The sequence below is a fragment of the Coregonus clupeaformis genome, chromosome 34 (genome assembly GCF_020615455.1).
Source record: "Coregonus clupeaformis isolate EN_2021a chromosome 34, ASM2061545v1, whole genome shotgun sequence".
NCBI classification, from domain to species: Eukaryota; Metazoa; Chordata; class Actinopteri; order Salmoniformes; family Salmonidae; genus Coregonus; species Coregonus clupeaformis.
This window is the reverse complement of record NC_059225.1, coordinates 33,661,657-33,677,728: the sequence shown is the minus strand read 5'-3', so window position 1 is coordinate 33,677,728 and position 16,072 is coordinate 33,661,657. Positions and strand designations below refer to the sequence as shown.

Sequence of the window (16,072 nt, the reverse complement as noted above, 5' to 3'; positions counted from 1 at the left end):
GTGGTCCCATGGTGTTTATACTTGCGTACTATTGTTTGTACAGATGAACGTGGTACCTTCAGACATTTGGAAATTGCTCCCAAGGATGAACCAGACTTGTGGAGGTCTACAATTATTTTTCTGAGGTCTTGGTTGATTTCTTTTGATTTTCCCATGATGTCAAGCAAAGAGGCACTGAGTTTGAAGGTAGGCCTTGAAATACATCCACAGGTACACCTCCAATTGACTCAAATTATGTCAATTAGCCTATCAGAAGCTTCTAAAGCCATTACATCATTTTCTGGAATTTTCCAAGCTGTTTAAAGGCACAGTCAACTTAGTGTATGTAAACTTCTGACCACTGGAATTGTGATACAGTGAATTATAAGTGAAATAATCTGTAAACAATTGTTGGAAAAATTACTTGTGCCATGCACAAAGTAGATGTCCTAACCAACTTGCCAAAACTATAGTTTGTTATAAAGAAATTTGTGGAGTGGTTGAAAAATGAGTTTTAATGACTCCAACCTAAGTGTATGTAAACTTCCGACTTCAACTGTACCCTCTGTTCCCCATTGTCCTTGTCGATTATTGTCCCATGTCCATTGGTCTCGTGAGTACATTGTATTACAGTTTACATGCCGAGTAATTGTGCTCTTGTTATTACGGGTCTCGTCCCGTGTATTATTTAGAGGTTTACACCTCGCTCTTTTGTTTGGGTTACATCCCTGTGTTATATATATCCGTGTTTGTTTTAGGCTTCGTCCCCTTCGTTTTCCATGACATACCTTGTGTTGGGTGGAGTAATAAATTACATATTCCTGCGTCTGTCTTCTATCAGTATACAACGTGACAAGATTTCGCTTTCTTGATTGAGGAATTGCATCTATTTCTCAATTAGCTGAAATGCTTCCAAACAGCTACAGTCAGTTTTTCTAACCTTGGCCCAGGCCTGATTTTTCATTATAACAAGATCTGAAAGTTCTATAGTGAACCAAGGATTTGTTCAAAGGGAGCGTGTTTGTCTGCCAGAGTAAGAAAAATAGATGAGAACAATTGTAGAGCTAATTCAGGGTCAGGCATGCAGCTGATAGAGGAAAGGTCAGGGTAATACAAATCATGAAGAAAAGCTTGTGGGGAAAAATGTATCTTCATAATTATACGAGGAACAGTGCTAATCCGTTTGGTATCTCTAATACAGTGATAGGACAGTGATCACTGAGATCATTAGCAAAGACACCCCTAGACAAGTACTTGTGGGGGTTATTTGTTAGAATTAGGTCAGTCAGTGAGAAGTTTGCTGGATTTTTTATTACTCCGTGTGGGTTTTGCAATCAGTTGAGTCAGGTTAAAGTCAAGAAAAATATTCTTTAAATGGTCTGAGGCCGGGGTAAGTCAATCTAAGTTAAAATTCCCTAAAATGACTAATTCAGATGACAAAGGTTTTAAATACTCAGAAATAGTACCAACATGATGGTGTCCTTTGTTGGGCAAATCAGATGTCAATGTAACCTACATAAACCCAACCTCACTCCGAATTGACATTCACATACAGCCTGTGTATGAAAAGTTAGGAGTTACTTTCAACTATTCAATGTTATTTAGGTAGTCTACGCAAATGACTATGGATGCTGATCAATGTCTAAATGTGATAGCTCAGCTGTAACGTACACAGCTTGTTTCCAAAGCTAAGCAGAGTACCTAGAGCAGGGGTGTCAAACGTCCGGCCCGCGGGCCGGATCAGGCCCGCAAACGGGTTTAATCCGGCCCGCGAGATGATAAAAAAAATAAAATAAAATAAAATAAAATTAATAAATTAAGTATAAAAATGCGCTGCAATTTTTCTATTAAATAAACTGCTGTTCCAATTGCGTCCACTGGATGGCGCAATAGCAATTGTGTTAAGCAAGCAAACTGTTTATACCGGGGCAGAGCAAGTAGGTCAAGCACGTGCAGCCAATGAGCTACTTTGTTTTGCCCGCGATATTTATAACAGCTTCTACTTTTAACATTATGTGCTTTGGCACCCTCATTGCCCCAATATGTCTCTGTCAAAAAAGAGAAAAGTGGACGCAGAGTGCAGAGTGTTCCAAGAAAAATTGTCATCCTATTTATTCACGGAATTGAATGGGAAAGCTGTATGTTTGGTGTGTTCAGAGCATGTTGCAGTGCTGAAAGAATATAACCTTCGTCGCCACTATGTGAGTCTTCATGCCGACAAATATGACAACTTTCAATGACAGCGGAGATGAGAGAAGGTGAATGAACTGTTGGCGGGCCTGAAGAAACAGCAGTCTGTGTTTACTCACAGCCGAGACATCAGTGACGCTGCAGTGAAAGCTAGCTACCTCATTGCTAATGAAATCGCAGTGGCTTCAAAACCTTTAGTGAGGGTGAATTTGTAAAAACATGCATGATGAAGGCAGCGGAGATTGTGTGCCCTGAAAAGCGGCAGGCTTTTGCAAATATCAGCCTGACAAGAAACACAGTTGCAGACAGGATTTCCGATCTTTCAGTGGATTTGGACAGCCAGTTGAAGCAAAAAGTAAAGTCATTTATTGCGTTTTGGTTGCAATTGATGAAAGCACGGACATTACAGATGTTGCACAACTGGCCATTTTCATCCGCGGAGTTGATGACACATTGACCGTCACTGAGGAGTTCGTGGAGTTGGTGCCGATGACAGATACAACGACAGCAGCTGATATTTTTACCGCACTCGTCGGCGCGCTGGACAGGGTCGGAGTGGACTGGTCCCGCGCTGTCAACCTGGCTACAGATGGTGCGCCCTCAATGATCGGGAAAAAAGCAGGCGTTGTGACAAAGTTCAGAGAGAAAGTGCAATCTGCAAATGGAGGATGTGATTTTTTGACTTTTCACTGTATTTTGCACCAGGAGGCTTTGTGTTGCAAGTCATTAAAGATGGATAACGTCATGAAGGTGGTCATCCAAACTGTTAATTTCATCCGATCCAGAAGCCTGAATCACCGTCAGTTTGACAGCCTTCTCAGAGAGAAAGACCACATCTATGGCCTGCCATACCACACTGAGGTAAGATGGTTAAGCCGAGGTGCTGTGCTGAGGCGTTTCTTTGATTTACAAGAAGAAATTGAACAGTTCATGGAAGAAAAGGGCAAACCAGTGTTAGAATTTCATTCCGCAGAATGGATGCAGGACCTTGCATTTATGGTGGATGTTACAGAGCACCTGAATAACTTGAACAAACAGCTGCAAGGGCGCAACAAAGTTGTCACGCAGTATTATGACAGCATACGTTCTTTCAAGTTGAAGCTGTCATTGTGGGAGACGCAACTTGCCGGTGGTGATGCAGCTCACTTCCCCTGTCTGAAAAATGTGCGCGACCCAACATGTGGCAGACATGAAGCGGTTCAAAGATAAAATAACGGGACTGTTACGAGAGTTTGAGCAACGCTTTCAGATTTATGTTTATATGTTTTTATGTTGATGTGCTATTGTTTTTAATTGATTTTATTTTATTTGTATATTTAACCTATTCTTGACTCTGTGGTTCTTGCACTTGTTTGGGGAACAGGATTTCATTATTTTTATCTACATTTCTGCCTGAGAAATGACACCCTGATATAGTTCTGTGATATACTTCTGTGAATCACTGAGGCATTGTGTGTTTGTGTGTTCTTTGTCCTCAGAACTTTCAAATAACTTGAGGTGTTTTATGATTAATAGTGATGTTGTGCTTTTGGACACTGTCCTCAGGCTCCAGCTTTATGTTTATATGTTTTTATGTTGATGTGCTATTGTTTTTAATTGATTTTATTTTATTTGTATATTTAACCTATTCTTGACTCTGTGGTTCTTGCACTTGTTTGGGGAACAGGATTTCATTATTTTTATCTACATTTCTGCCTGAGAAATGACACCCTGATATAGTTCTGTGATCTGTGATATACTTCTGTGAATCACTGAGGCATTGTGTGTTTGTGTGTTCTTTGTCCTCAGAACTTTCAAATAACTTGAGGTGTTTTATGATTAATAGTGATGTTGTGCTTTTGGACACTGTCCTCAGGCTCCAGCTTTATGTTTATATGTTTTTATGTTGATGTGCTATTGTTTTTAATTGATTTTATTTTATTTGTATATTTAACCTATTCTTGACTCTGTGGTTCTTGCACTTGTTTGGGGAACAGGATTTCATTATTTTTATCTACATTTCTGCCTGAGAAATGACACCCTGATATAGTTCTGTGATCTGTGATATACTTCTGTGAATCACTGAGGCATTGTGTGTTTGTGTGTTCTTTGTCCTCAGAACTTTCAAATAACTTGAGGTGTTTTATGATTAATAGTGATGTTGTGCTTTTGGACACTGTCCTCAGGCTCCAGCTTTATGTTTATATGTTTTTATGTTGATGTGCTATTGTTTTTAATTGATTTTATTTTATTTGTATATTTAACCTATTCTTGACTCTGTGGTTCTTGCACTTGTTTGGGGAACAGGATTTCATTATTTGTATCTACATTTCTGCCTGAGAAATGACACCCTGATATAGTTCTGTGATCTGTGAAACAGTTCTGTTAATCACTGAGGCATTGTGTGTTCTTTTTCTTTAGAATTTTCAAATAAACTTGACGTGTTTTATGATTAATAGTGATGTTGTGCTTGTACTATTTTGGACACACTGTCCTCAGGCTCCAGCTTTATGTTGTATGTTGATCGTATTAAAACAAAGAAAACAATCTGAAGTTGTTGTTTTTAAGTTATATATACCATGATTTTTCCGGTCCGGCCCACTTGGGAATAGATTTTCCTCCATGTGGCCCCTGAGCTAAAATGAGTTTGACACCCCTGACCTAGAGGTAGGCATCTGGATGGTAGACTTGCTCTCACTAAAGTGCATGCATTACCCCTCATATACCAGTAGGTGTCACCGTTCAACATGAAATCGTTGGACTGTGGCTTCACATTTTATTTCAATATGCCACTTCATTTAGGTTGATGGCATGACCTTGAAACAATGACTTTGATTCAAACACACCATTTTACTATCAACATTGAAACAAGGTCAAATCAAATCTGTCAAATCAAATATACAATTCAACATAATTTCAACCACCCGAATATATATTGAATTTAGGATGAAAACGTTTTTAAACGTTTCTATGTGGAATTTTCAACGCAATTTCAACATATACATAGTTCTGATTATTATATTGAAACTAGATTGATGTAACAACCTGTAAGTCAGGTTAAGTCAATGTATTTAAGTTGAAGTTTACCCTAATTTCAAAGTTTACAACGCTGGTTGAAATGAGACGAAAACAGTACTGGTTGATGACTTTTTTCATATCGAATGTATTTTCCACGTTGATTCCACGTCACAATACGTTACATTGTCAATTACATTGAAAAAAATGTGATTCAACCCGTGTGTGCCCAGTGGGTAGTGTATTTATTTTCTCAGAATCATAACTAGCCAATGGCCTAATCTTGTACAGGGGAGTGTACATTGTGAGCTGCATTGTAACTAAAGATAAGATCCCAAGAGTCTTTAGTGGTTAAAGACTATGGTTAACCCCTTGTTTGCCCAAAATCTGCTGAATAGATCTGGATGAGGCTGAAGACCATAGAATTAGATTGAATAGAACGGACGTCCTCATTCAGGTTAATTATGCCATATTGAGTGGACTGGGGGACATTTTGAGGGTCCCCAAAGCAGTAAAGCACAAAGTGTCCTCAACTGACATTACAAAAAATACATTCCATTCTCATTCTATTTCTATGGACGGAACACAGACAGGGTAGAGGAGACGAGAGTGAGACAGAGAGGACAGAGGGTGCAGGTATACGGTCAGCGGTCATCAGGGAACATGAACTCACCTCTACCAGGTGGTTGTCAGGACCGTATAGGTCTTTGTCCAGCTCAATCACCAGGCTCTTGAAGAAGGAGGAGAATTTCCTCTTCAGCTTCCCAGGCTACGAAATAAAGAGAGGTGGTGAAATAGTTTAACATGGATGGAACATTTGGGCTGATATGAACATTTGAAGTGTATAACATCGACAAACTCACACGCAAACATGTTTACATTGTAGATAGGGTTTCCCCACTTTGTAAAGCAGTTTTTTGTAGTCTGACATTGGCCACGATTCAATCAGATTTGAGCTAGCCAATGGTGTTTTGCGCTAGCTAGTGTTTTGACGGAGTCAGAGGTGGAACCTTGTTAGAGCTGTCAAATCCACTAGCAGCTCCCGGCATTATAGCTATCGTGGACATTGCCATTGCCTGCAGGGAGTCGCATTAGTAGGAATCCCATGCAGCCGTGTTTACAAGTTTGAATACTGGAATGTGTGATGTAATCTACACCTTGATTAGGCTGATAGAAATCCTCATTATTTTGTTGAATGACTTTCAATTTGAGCGTCATTATTTCTATATAGCCTACACTTTCTCATTCTAAACTTCTAACACGAGTGGGAAAGGTGTGGCTTCGTGACATTGATCACAAGAGTGCCGGTTAACGGTTGATCTGAATGAATCTAGACTAAACACTCGTATCCCTGTGGACCGGTTCGTACATAAAATATTTTCCATTCAGCTGCAAAGGCGTCGATTTCCTCCTTAACTCTATTTAATGTCGAGAAGGTGGAAAAAAATGGGGAAATATGCGTACTTTCTTTATGAAACAGCATTTTTCACCACCATGCTTGAGTGGCTAATGCCTAGGAATGCTAGTTCCGGATGTTGCTTATCGCATTCAGCCAATCAGGTTGCAGCAGTCTGTTGTTTAACCCTGGTTGAACGCGGGGCGCAACATCAGGAAGTAGCATTAGCCACTCTAGCATGATGTTTCATAAAGAAAGTATGCATATTTTCTCCATTTTTTCCGCTTTCTCAACATTAAATCGTGTTAAGAAAGAAATGGATTCCTTTGCAGCCTGAATAGAGAATGTTTTATGTACGAACCGGTCCACGGGGGAAACGAGTGTAGCCGGCTGCATGCATTCCCTTTGGACGGTAAGATGAAACGACTCAATAACGCCATCTGCTGGCCTTTGGGCTAGGTCCTTGTTTGTTTCCTGGTTACTGAAAATCAGTCTCCAGGAGTGATTCCAACTAGACCCCTATGCACTACTGTTTAACACCTGCCTTAGATAACTTGATATACTGTTGTCATTGACTATAGCAACATTTCTAGGACACCAAAGCAGTGATATCATCGTATTTACTGTAGGCCCTAGGCCACAATGTGAAAACAGGATATTCTCAGGGTCCACTTCCTTAAAAGTGGACCAAAAATATTTGTGGGCTCAGAAACCTCAAAATGGTCCCAACCACTGTGAAATGACAGCCCTGCCTCGAAACAGATGAGAGAATTAGAGTTGAGCCACCATTTGAAGTCGATCTTACTCTGCGAAAGCAATCTATGGTCATCTTGCTGTTCCTGTTTCAGGCATAATCTGTGCAAACATTTAGCGAAACATTGATCATTCCTCCGAAGGCCTAACAAAACAAACACATCTTGTTGCTGACTGAAGTCGGCCGACGGTGGAGTTGTGGAGATAAGTTAGAACTATACCCGACTGCCGTCCATGACTGTGGGGCAAACACTCCACAAAGCAGCTCCTGGATCAAAGAGCTAGAAATATTCATACTTGGTTGAAGGATTAAGACATGGCCGCAGATTTTTCTGAAGGTATTTCACTGTGGTGAAAAGTCAATTCAACCCACCATGCTGCCACATTCAAATAAATATCATCCCCCAGAAAATAGAAGGTTAGCATTTTTTGTCATGAATCCTGTTCTGGAGGCAGCTCTCCAGAGTGGTCACATTTACATTTACATTTTAGTCATTTAGCAGACGCTCTTATCCAGAGCGACTTACAGTTAGCACATACATTATTTTGGTCACAAGCTGGCAAAGTCACAAAGTCATAAAATCTGATTTTAAATCTAACCCTAACCACACTGTTAACCCTAATGCCTAACCCTAACCTTAAATTAAGACCAAAAGGCTAGTTTTCATGAATTTCTACAAAATCGCTCAGTTCTGCCTCCAGGACAAGACTCATCACAATAAACGTCAACCTGCCAGAAAATACACTGCTCAAAAATATAAAGGGAACACTAAAATAACACATCCTAGATCTGAATGAATGAAATAATCTTATTAAATACTTTTTTCTTTACATAGTTGAATGTGCTGACAACAAAATCACACAAAAATTGTCAATGGAAATCAAATGTATCAACCCATGGAGGTCTGGATTTATAATAATAATAATAATAATATGCCATTTAGCAGACACTTTTATCCAAAGCGACTTACAGTCGTGCGTGCATACATTTTTGGAGTTACACTCTTTGGAGTCACCCTCAAAATTAAAGTGGAAAACCACACTACAGGCTGATCCAACTTTGATGTAATGTCCTTAAAACAAGTCAAAATGAGGCTCAGTAGTGTGTGTGGCCTCCACGTGCCTGTATGACCTCCCTACAACGCCTGGGCATGCTCCTGATGAGGTGGCGGATGGTCTCCTGAGGGATCTCCTCCCAGACCTGGACTAAAGCATACGCCAACTCCTGGACAGTCTGTGGTGCAACGTGGCGTTGGTGGATGGAGCGAGACATGATGTCCCAGATGTGCTCAATTGGATTCAGGTCTGGGGAACGGGTGGGCCAGTCCATAGCATCAATGCCTTCCTCTTGCAGGAACTGCTGACACACTCCAGCCACATGAGGTCTAGCATTGTCTTGCATTAGGAGGAACCCAGGGCCAACCGCACCAGCATATGGTCTCACAAGGGGTCTGAGGATCTCATCTCGGTACCTAATGGCAGTCAGGCTACCTCTGGCGAGCACATGGAGGGCTGTGCGACCCCCCAAAGAAATGCCACCCCACACCATGACTGACCCACCGCCAAACCGGTCATGCTGGAGGATGTTGCAGGCAGCAGAACATTCTCCACGGCGTCTCCAGACTCTGTCACGTCTGTCACGTGCTCAGTGTGAACCTGCTTTCATCTGTGAAGAGCACAGGGCGCCAGTGGCGAATTTGCCAATCTTGGTGTTCTCTGGCAAATGCCAAACATCCTGCACGGTGTTGGGCTGTAAGCACAACCCCCACCTGTGGACGTCGGGCCCTCATACCCCCCTCATGGAGTCTGTTTCTGACCGTTTGAGCAGACACATGCACATTTGTGGCCTGCTGGAGGTAATTTTGCAGGGCTCTGGCAGTTTTCCTCCTGCTCCTCCTTGCACAAAGGCGGAGGTAGCAGTCCTGCTGCTGGGTTGTTGCCCTCCTACGGCCTCCTCCACGTCTCCTGATGTACTGGCCTGTCTCCTGGTAGCGCCTCCATGCTCTGGACACTACGCAGACACAGCATTGATGTGCCATCCTGGATGAGCTGCACTACCTGAGCCACTTGTGTGGGTTGTAGACTCCGTCTCATGCTACCACTAGAGTGAAAGCACCGCCAGCATTCAAAAGTGACCAAAACATCAGCCAGGAAGCATAGGAACTGAGAAGTGGTCTGTGGTCACCACCTGCAAAACCAGTCCTTTATTGGGGGTGTCTTGCTAATTGCCTATAATTTCCACCTGTTGTCTATTCCATTTGCACAACAGCATGTGACATTTATTGTCAATCAGTGTTGCTTCCTAAGTGGACAGTTTGATTTCACAGAAGTGTGATTGACTTGGAGTTACATTGTGTTGTTAAAGTGTTCCCTTAATTTTTTTGAGCAGTGTATGTCCTGAGGAGATAACTGACTTAGTGGTAGAGATACAGTTCAAAAGAAACCGTTCATAATATCCATAGAGGAGACTTCACAATGAGAGGAAAATAGGAACTTTTCTAAACAAAATCAAACAAACCAATCACTATGAATTGATCCAGTGATATTCCATCGTCCTACAGGAAGTAGAATACTCACATCATCCAGCAGCTTCCCCTCAACCCGCAGCTCCCATGATGCAATACTGCCATCCGAGTCGTCAGCGTCGGGCTTGGCAGGGTTGAAGGTGTTGGAGATGTACAGCCTCAGTTTACGCTTTTGCTGTCGACACAAACACAAAGACACTGTTGGAACCAGTGGTCATTTCTATACACATCAGTCTTGGGCACCTTGGTACTAGAGGAAAATACAGAGATGTTTCATGTTACATTGTTCAAAGGTCATAGTATGGAAAATGGCGCCGACAGAGAGGGCTGCCTTGCTTCTAGCTCTTAGGAAACTTTGCAGTATTTTGTTTTTTTATTTATTTTGTATTATGTTATACAAAAAACTGTTTGTGTTATTACATACAGCCGGGAAGAACTATTGGATATCAGAGCGGCGGTAACTCACCAGCACTACCATCATTCTTAGTCTATGCCACTCTGACATTGCTCGTCCATATATTTATTTATATATTCTTAATTCAGTTGCTTTACTTAGATTTGTGTGTATTGGGTATAGGTTGTGAAATTGTTAGATATTACTTGTTAGATATTACTGCACTGTCGGAGCTAGAAACACAAGCATTTCGCTACACACGTGTATGTGACCAATAACATTTTATTTTATTTTATTTGATAGTATTATAGTATAGGGAAAAATAATACCTAGTCCGTTGCACAACTGAATGCATTCAACCGAAATGTGTGTTTCAGAATTTAACCCAACCCCTCTGAATCAGAGAGGTGCGGGGGTCTGCCTTAATCGAAGTCATCAGCGCCCAGGGAGCAGTTGTTGTTGGGGGTTAACTGCCTTGCTCAAGGGCAGAACGGCAGATTCTTCCACCTTGTCAGCTCGGGGATTCAAACCTTTCGGTTACTGGCCCAATGCTCTTAACCGCTAGGCTACCTGCCGCCCCTCCTACAGTAAAGTATATTATAGTAGTGAGATACTTCAGGCCTATGATATGTGTTACCTTCATGGGTCTCTTCAGGGCTTCCTGGATGTCCACCCGTTTACGCATGATGGTCTGATCCAGTTTACGTTCGAAGGCCAGCAGGTCCATGTAAGCCTGGGACTCAGGGACCAGCTCACGGATCTGATCAGAGGGGGAATCAACAAATAACTCTCTTAGTGTCTCTGACCGGCCACACAATATACAGTGGGGAAAAAAAGTATTTAGTCAGCCACCAATTGTGCAAGTTCTCCCACTTAAAAAGATGAGAGAGGCCTGTAATTTTCATCATAGGTACACGTCAACTATGACAGACAAATTGAGAAAAAAAAATCCAGAAAATCCCATTGTAGGATTTTTTATGAATTTATTTGCAAATTATGGTGGAAAATAAGTATTTGGTCACCTACAAACAAGCAAGATTTCTGGCTCTCACAGACCTGTAACAACTTCTTTAAGAAGCTCCTCTGTCCTCCACTCGTTACCTGTATTAATGGCACCTGTTTGAACTTGTTATCAGTATAAAAGACACCTGTCCACAACCTCAAACAGTCACACTCCAAACTCCACAATGGCCAAGACCAAAGAGCTGTCAAAGGACACCAGAAACAAAATTGTAGACCTGCACCAGGCTGGGAAGACTGAATCTGCAATAGGTAAGCAGCTTGGTTTGAAGAAATCAACTGTGGGAGCAATTATTAGGAAATGGAAGACATACAAGACCACTGATAATCTCCCTCAATCTGGGGCTCCACGCAAGATCTCACCCTGTGGGGTCAAAATGATCACAAGAACGGTGAGCAAAAATCCCAGAACCACACGGGGGGACCTAGTGAATAACCTGCAGAGAGCTGGGACCAAAGTAACAAAGCCTACCATCAGTAACACACTACGCCGCCAGGGACTCAAATCCTGCAGTGCATGACGTGTCCCCCTGCTTAAGCCAGTACATGTCCAGGCCCGTCTGAAGTGCATTTGGATGATCCAGAAGAGGATTGGGAGAATGTCATATGGTCAGATGAAACCAAAATATAACTTTTTGGTAAAAACTCAACTCGTCGTGTTTGGAGGACAAAGAATGCTGAGTTGCATTCAAAGAACACCATACCTACTGTGAAGCATGGGGGTGGAAACATCATGCTTTGGGGCTGTTTTTCTTCAAAGGGACCAGGACGACTGATCCGTGTAAAGGAAAGAATGAATGGGGCCATATATCGTGAGATTTTGAGTGAAAACCTCCTTCCATCAGCAAGAGCATTGAAGATGAAACGTTCAGCATGACAATGATCCCAAACACACCGCCTGGGCAACGAAGGAGTGGCTTCGTAAGAAGCATTTCAAGGTCCTGGAGTGGTCTAGCCAGTCTCCAGATCTCAACCCCATAGAAAATCTTTGGAGGGAGTTGAAAGTCCATGTTGCCCAGCGACAGCCCCAAAACATCACTGCTCTAGATGAGATCTGCATGGAGGAATGGGCCAAAATACCAGCAACAGTGTGTGAAAACCTTGTGAAGACTTACAGAAAACGTTTGACCTGTGTCATTGCCAACAAAGGGTATATAACAAAGTATTGAGAAACTTTTGTTATTGATCAAATACTTATTTTCCACCATAATTTGCAAATAAATTCATAAAAAATCCTACAATGTGATTTTCTGGATTTTTTTTTCTCATTTTGTCTGTCATAGTTGACGTGTACCTATGATGAAAATTACAGGCCTCTCTCATCTTTTTAAGTGGGAGAACTTGCACAATTGGTGGCTGACTAAATACTTTTTTTCCCCCACTGTACTTTATCATATTTAATGCCCTTTATTGCTTTAGAAGAACAAAAATCCTATTATCCAGTAAAATTGCACAGAAAAAAATATGAATGTGACAATAAGTTGTGGTATTGACTGAGTTATGCGTTTAAGCTTTGGTTTTATTAAGATAAGGCATTCTGCGATCATAGCATGTCTGGTGACTGCACTGCAGCGGTGACTGTAGTCTCTCAAGCCGCCATTTTCCCTCAAAATCTTTTTGTCCTTCTATTACAGGAGTGACACACCTAATGAAGGCGACAGAGCAGGAAGTAGTGCCCATAGGAGCTGTGACTGCCCAGCACCACTCACTAATTGGTGCACCAGTCTGGCCTTTGGTGCTGCTAAGACCGCATTTGAAATGCAGCGGGTGCATCAGCGCAAACCCCACCCCTACCCAACCTGCCCCTACCCTCCCTGACACATTACCATACTCATTCCCAGATGGAGGGACTCCGCACGGTGGCAAGGCTGCTTACCAAACTGGGCACAGACTCCCAGATTCTCCCACTGCATTATCTGTTTCTCCGTTCATTGTTCCCTCAACCATCTCATCTCATTCCTTCTCTACCTGCGTCTGTCTGTCTGTCTGTCTGTCTGTCACCAGGTTGAGGTGCAGTGCAGACAGAATGCAGTGCGGACATTCCCTGTCCCTGAGTCATCGGTGTGGTGGCTGAGCCATGCCACTATCTCCATTCTCTGTGTCTGGCTTGTGTTACAGAGACACCCACAGGAGCGACTGGGAGCAGCTTGGGGCTCCAGTCCAGTGACACCAGCAGCAGTCTTTACAAAATCAATGGCCAACCAATGTAAACAGGCTGGGCAGGGCTGAGACGGGGCAGGGGGGCATGGAGGGGAGAGCGGAGGTTGTGGCGCAGGCAGGCAGAGGATATCGGCTAGATGTGGGTTTGTTTAGCCCTGACGCGGACCACACACTAGACACACCCTCACCTGTGGAGAAGATGTGCCTACTCTATCGCCTCTTCTAAACCATAGGGTTGATTTATACGGGCTCTGTTTCATAGCAGTCTATTGATTATTCCATTTGAAAATAAGAGGAACCATTCAAAAACGGCACCCACCGCCAAGCCTGCGCCAAGCCTCTGATCACCCAAGCATCTCTTTTCGCTCCATTTGTAATAACACATAATCATCTGCCCCTCCAAGCCCTTAGATCAAAACACACGCACACACACACGTTCTATTCAACAGAGAATGGATAATAACACGCAAACACTCGAGTAATGGGAAAAAAAGACAAATATATGCAATCTCACCCTCTGTGGAAGAATCTTGTCTGCCATTTTCCTTCTCTTGGCGCTACAGAGGGAGAGAAAGACAGAGAGAAAATGGAAAAAGAGAGCATGTTACTATGGTGACTGATAGCGTAGCACCCAGGCCATCTGCTAAAATGCTGGGCCACATCCAGCACCCCAGTGTCCCAGCTGTGTGTGTGTGTGTGGGCTGAGTGGTGTGTGTATTTGTGTGTGTGTGTATGTGGTGCGCATGTGTGTGTATGTGTGTGTGTACGCAATGCGGATGTGTGTGTTTTGGGGGATCCAGCAGAGGTAGGAGTAAGGTATGCCACCTGGAGAGCAGGAACTAGTGACATTCAAAGTGACACATGAAATACCTCATGACTCATGCTATACCATCCAATGTACCGCATAGCCTTCTCTTTATTGATATTGTAGATCGTGTGTATGTTAGTGAGTGTTGGCTGCTATGCCAACTGTGGCCATCTCGGGAGCCCAATTTGCTATGTGACCACCAATAACAGCTTCTGAATCCAACTTTCTTCTTTCCGATGAGGAGAAAAATATAGTCGCCTATAACCCTTTTGATCTTATGTAAAGTTAATGTGATAACATGTAAAAGCAACATGTGATAACATGTGACATGTAAAAGCAACATGTGATAACATGTAACTACACATGTGAAAACATGACCTCATGTGGGGGAAAGATTACAACATGGTGATTCAAAATGTCAACATGTAATACTGTGAAACCACACGTGACAACATTTGAACTAGACAAAAACCTCCAGGGGACCATGACAACATTCCAAGAATGTCATTGCCCTTATGGAAAAACCACAGGATTTCACATGTGGAAAATCACCGTTGTCCAATGTTGGTGGGGCATATTCTGTTTTAATGTTACTCTTGAATCGCTATGATAAATATAATAGTTTTTCTTGAGTGTATTTTTAACAAAACTGAGATTTACTTTGAAGTCCAAAGTGTAGAAATACAGGTGAAATCAACTATTGACACGGACATGGTGGAGTAACAGAAAGATCGGAATGCTGTGAACCAAGAGTTCAAATCCCAAGTGAGGATTACTGTATAAATTAACATACACAATGTAGTCTCATGTAAGTCAAAGTGTGTAAAATATGTACGTTGAAAACACTATGTTAAAAGCACTGTGTGTGTACCATAATGACTCAGTTGTGTTTGCAGGGCATTACCTGTGAAATCTCATGTGAAAGGTTATATGATCACGTGAAATATCATCACATGTGAAGTGTTCCAAAATCACATGGTTTCACATGATTTCACAAAACATGCGATTTTCCATTTGAAATCATGTGGGTTTTTTTCCGTAAGGGAACCTTTCAGTAGCATACTTGTCAAATTCTTTGGGTATGAAAGAATATTGAAAAGATATGGATAAATATTTTCATTTCTTGTCTTGGACATAATTTGTGTTACGACACCTGATGGATTACTTACCAAGGGTCCCAGCTAAGGCAAATGAGGTGTGCTGGTATGATTATGATGCCTTCGGACTCTACTTTCCTATCTAGTTAGGTTCTGCAGCTGCAGTCTGTCACTCCTCAGTGACACTTGGCTTGCATTATGCTTTTGTTACGAATCGGTTATTCCCGGAACAGTGGTGCATTGTTAATATTGGGCCCAGACACTGATTTGAGAGAACAAGTTTGAAATAGTGTCATAGGTTTGTGCTCTCTCAAGCTTCCTCAGTATGTCTGGTTGAGGGAAGCCATTTTGGAAGCCCTGTATTAAGTGCACCATAGGACGGAGACAGACGTATAATCTAATGGTTGGGACAGATATAGTGTGAGGATATGGGAGTACTGTCAAACTGTATTAGACATTGCCACACAAAGCAGGGACCTCAGTCTCACTCTGAAATATTTTAACAGGCCAGGGCAAAATAATTAGGGTATGTTAACAGGCCAAATGCTGAAACACATTAGAGCAACATCGGGGGCTGGCTTGGTTACATTTCAAAGGGATCTGAGGGTCATATACTGGGAATCACAACCCTAAAGAGACTATGAAAACATCACATCGAGCCAAAACAGAAAAAACAAAGTTGATAAAAGAGGTGTTGGGGCATCCTTTGGTGTTGCTGACATTCCTAAAAGAGACACTTACAGCATCATTTGTTCC

The 16,072-nt window shown here is 42.2% G+C and overlaps 1 protein-coding gene across 8 annotated transcripts in view; it reads right to left on the bottom strand.

Moving 5' to 3' along the window:
* The window catches only part of LOC121550040 (SWI/SNF-related matrix-associated actin-dependent regulator of chromatin subfamily D member 3), an 82,024-nt gene that overhangs the window by 13,140 nt on the left and 52,812 nt on the right, over positions 1 to 16,072 (bottom strand). For all 8 annotated transcript variants that reach the window (XM_041862114.1, XM_041862111.2, XM_041862112.2 and 5 more), the window contains 4 exons: positions 13,926 to 13,968; positions 10,869 to 10,991; positions 9,890 to 10,012; positions 5,837 to 5,932 (listed from right to left, as the gene is read on the bottom strand). In XM_041862114.1, the coding sequence (XP_041718048.1) occupies positions 5,837 to 5,932; positions 9,890 to 10,012; positions 10,869 to 10,991; positions 13,926 to 13,968 (385 nt within the window). The remainder of the gene's footprint in view (positions 1 to 5,836; positions 5,933 to 9,889; positions 10,013 to 10,868; positions 10,992 to 13,925; positions 13,969 to 16,072) is intronic.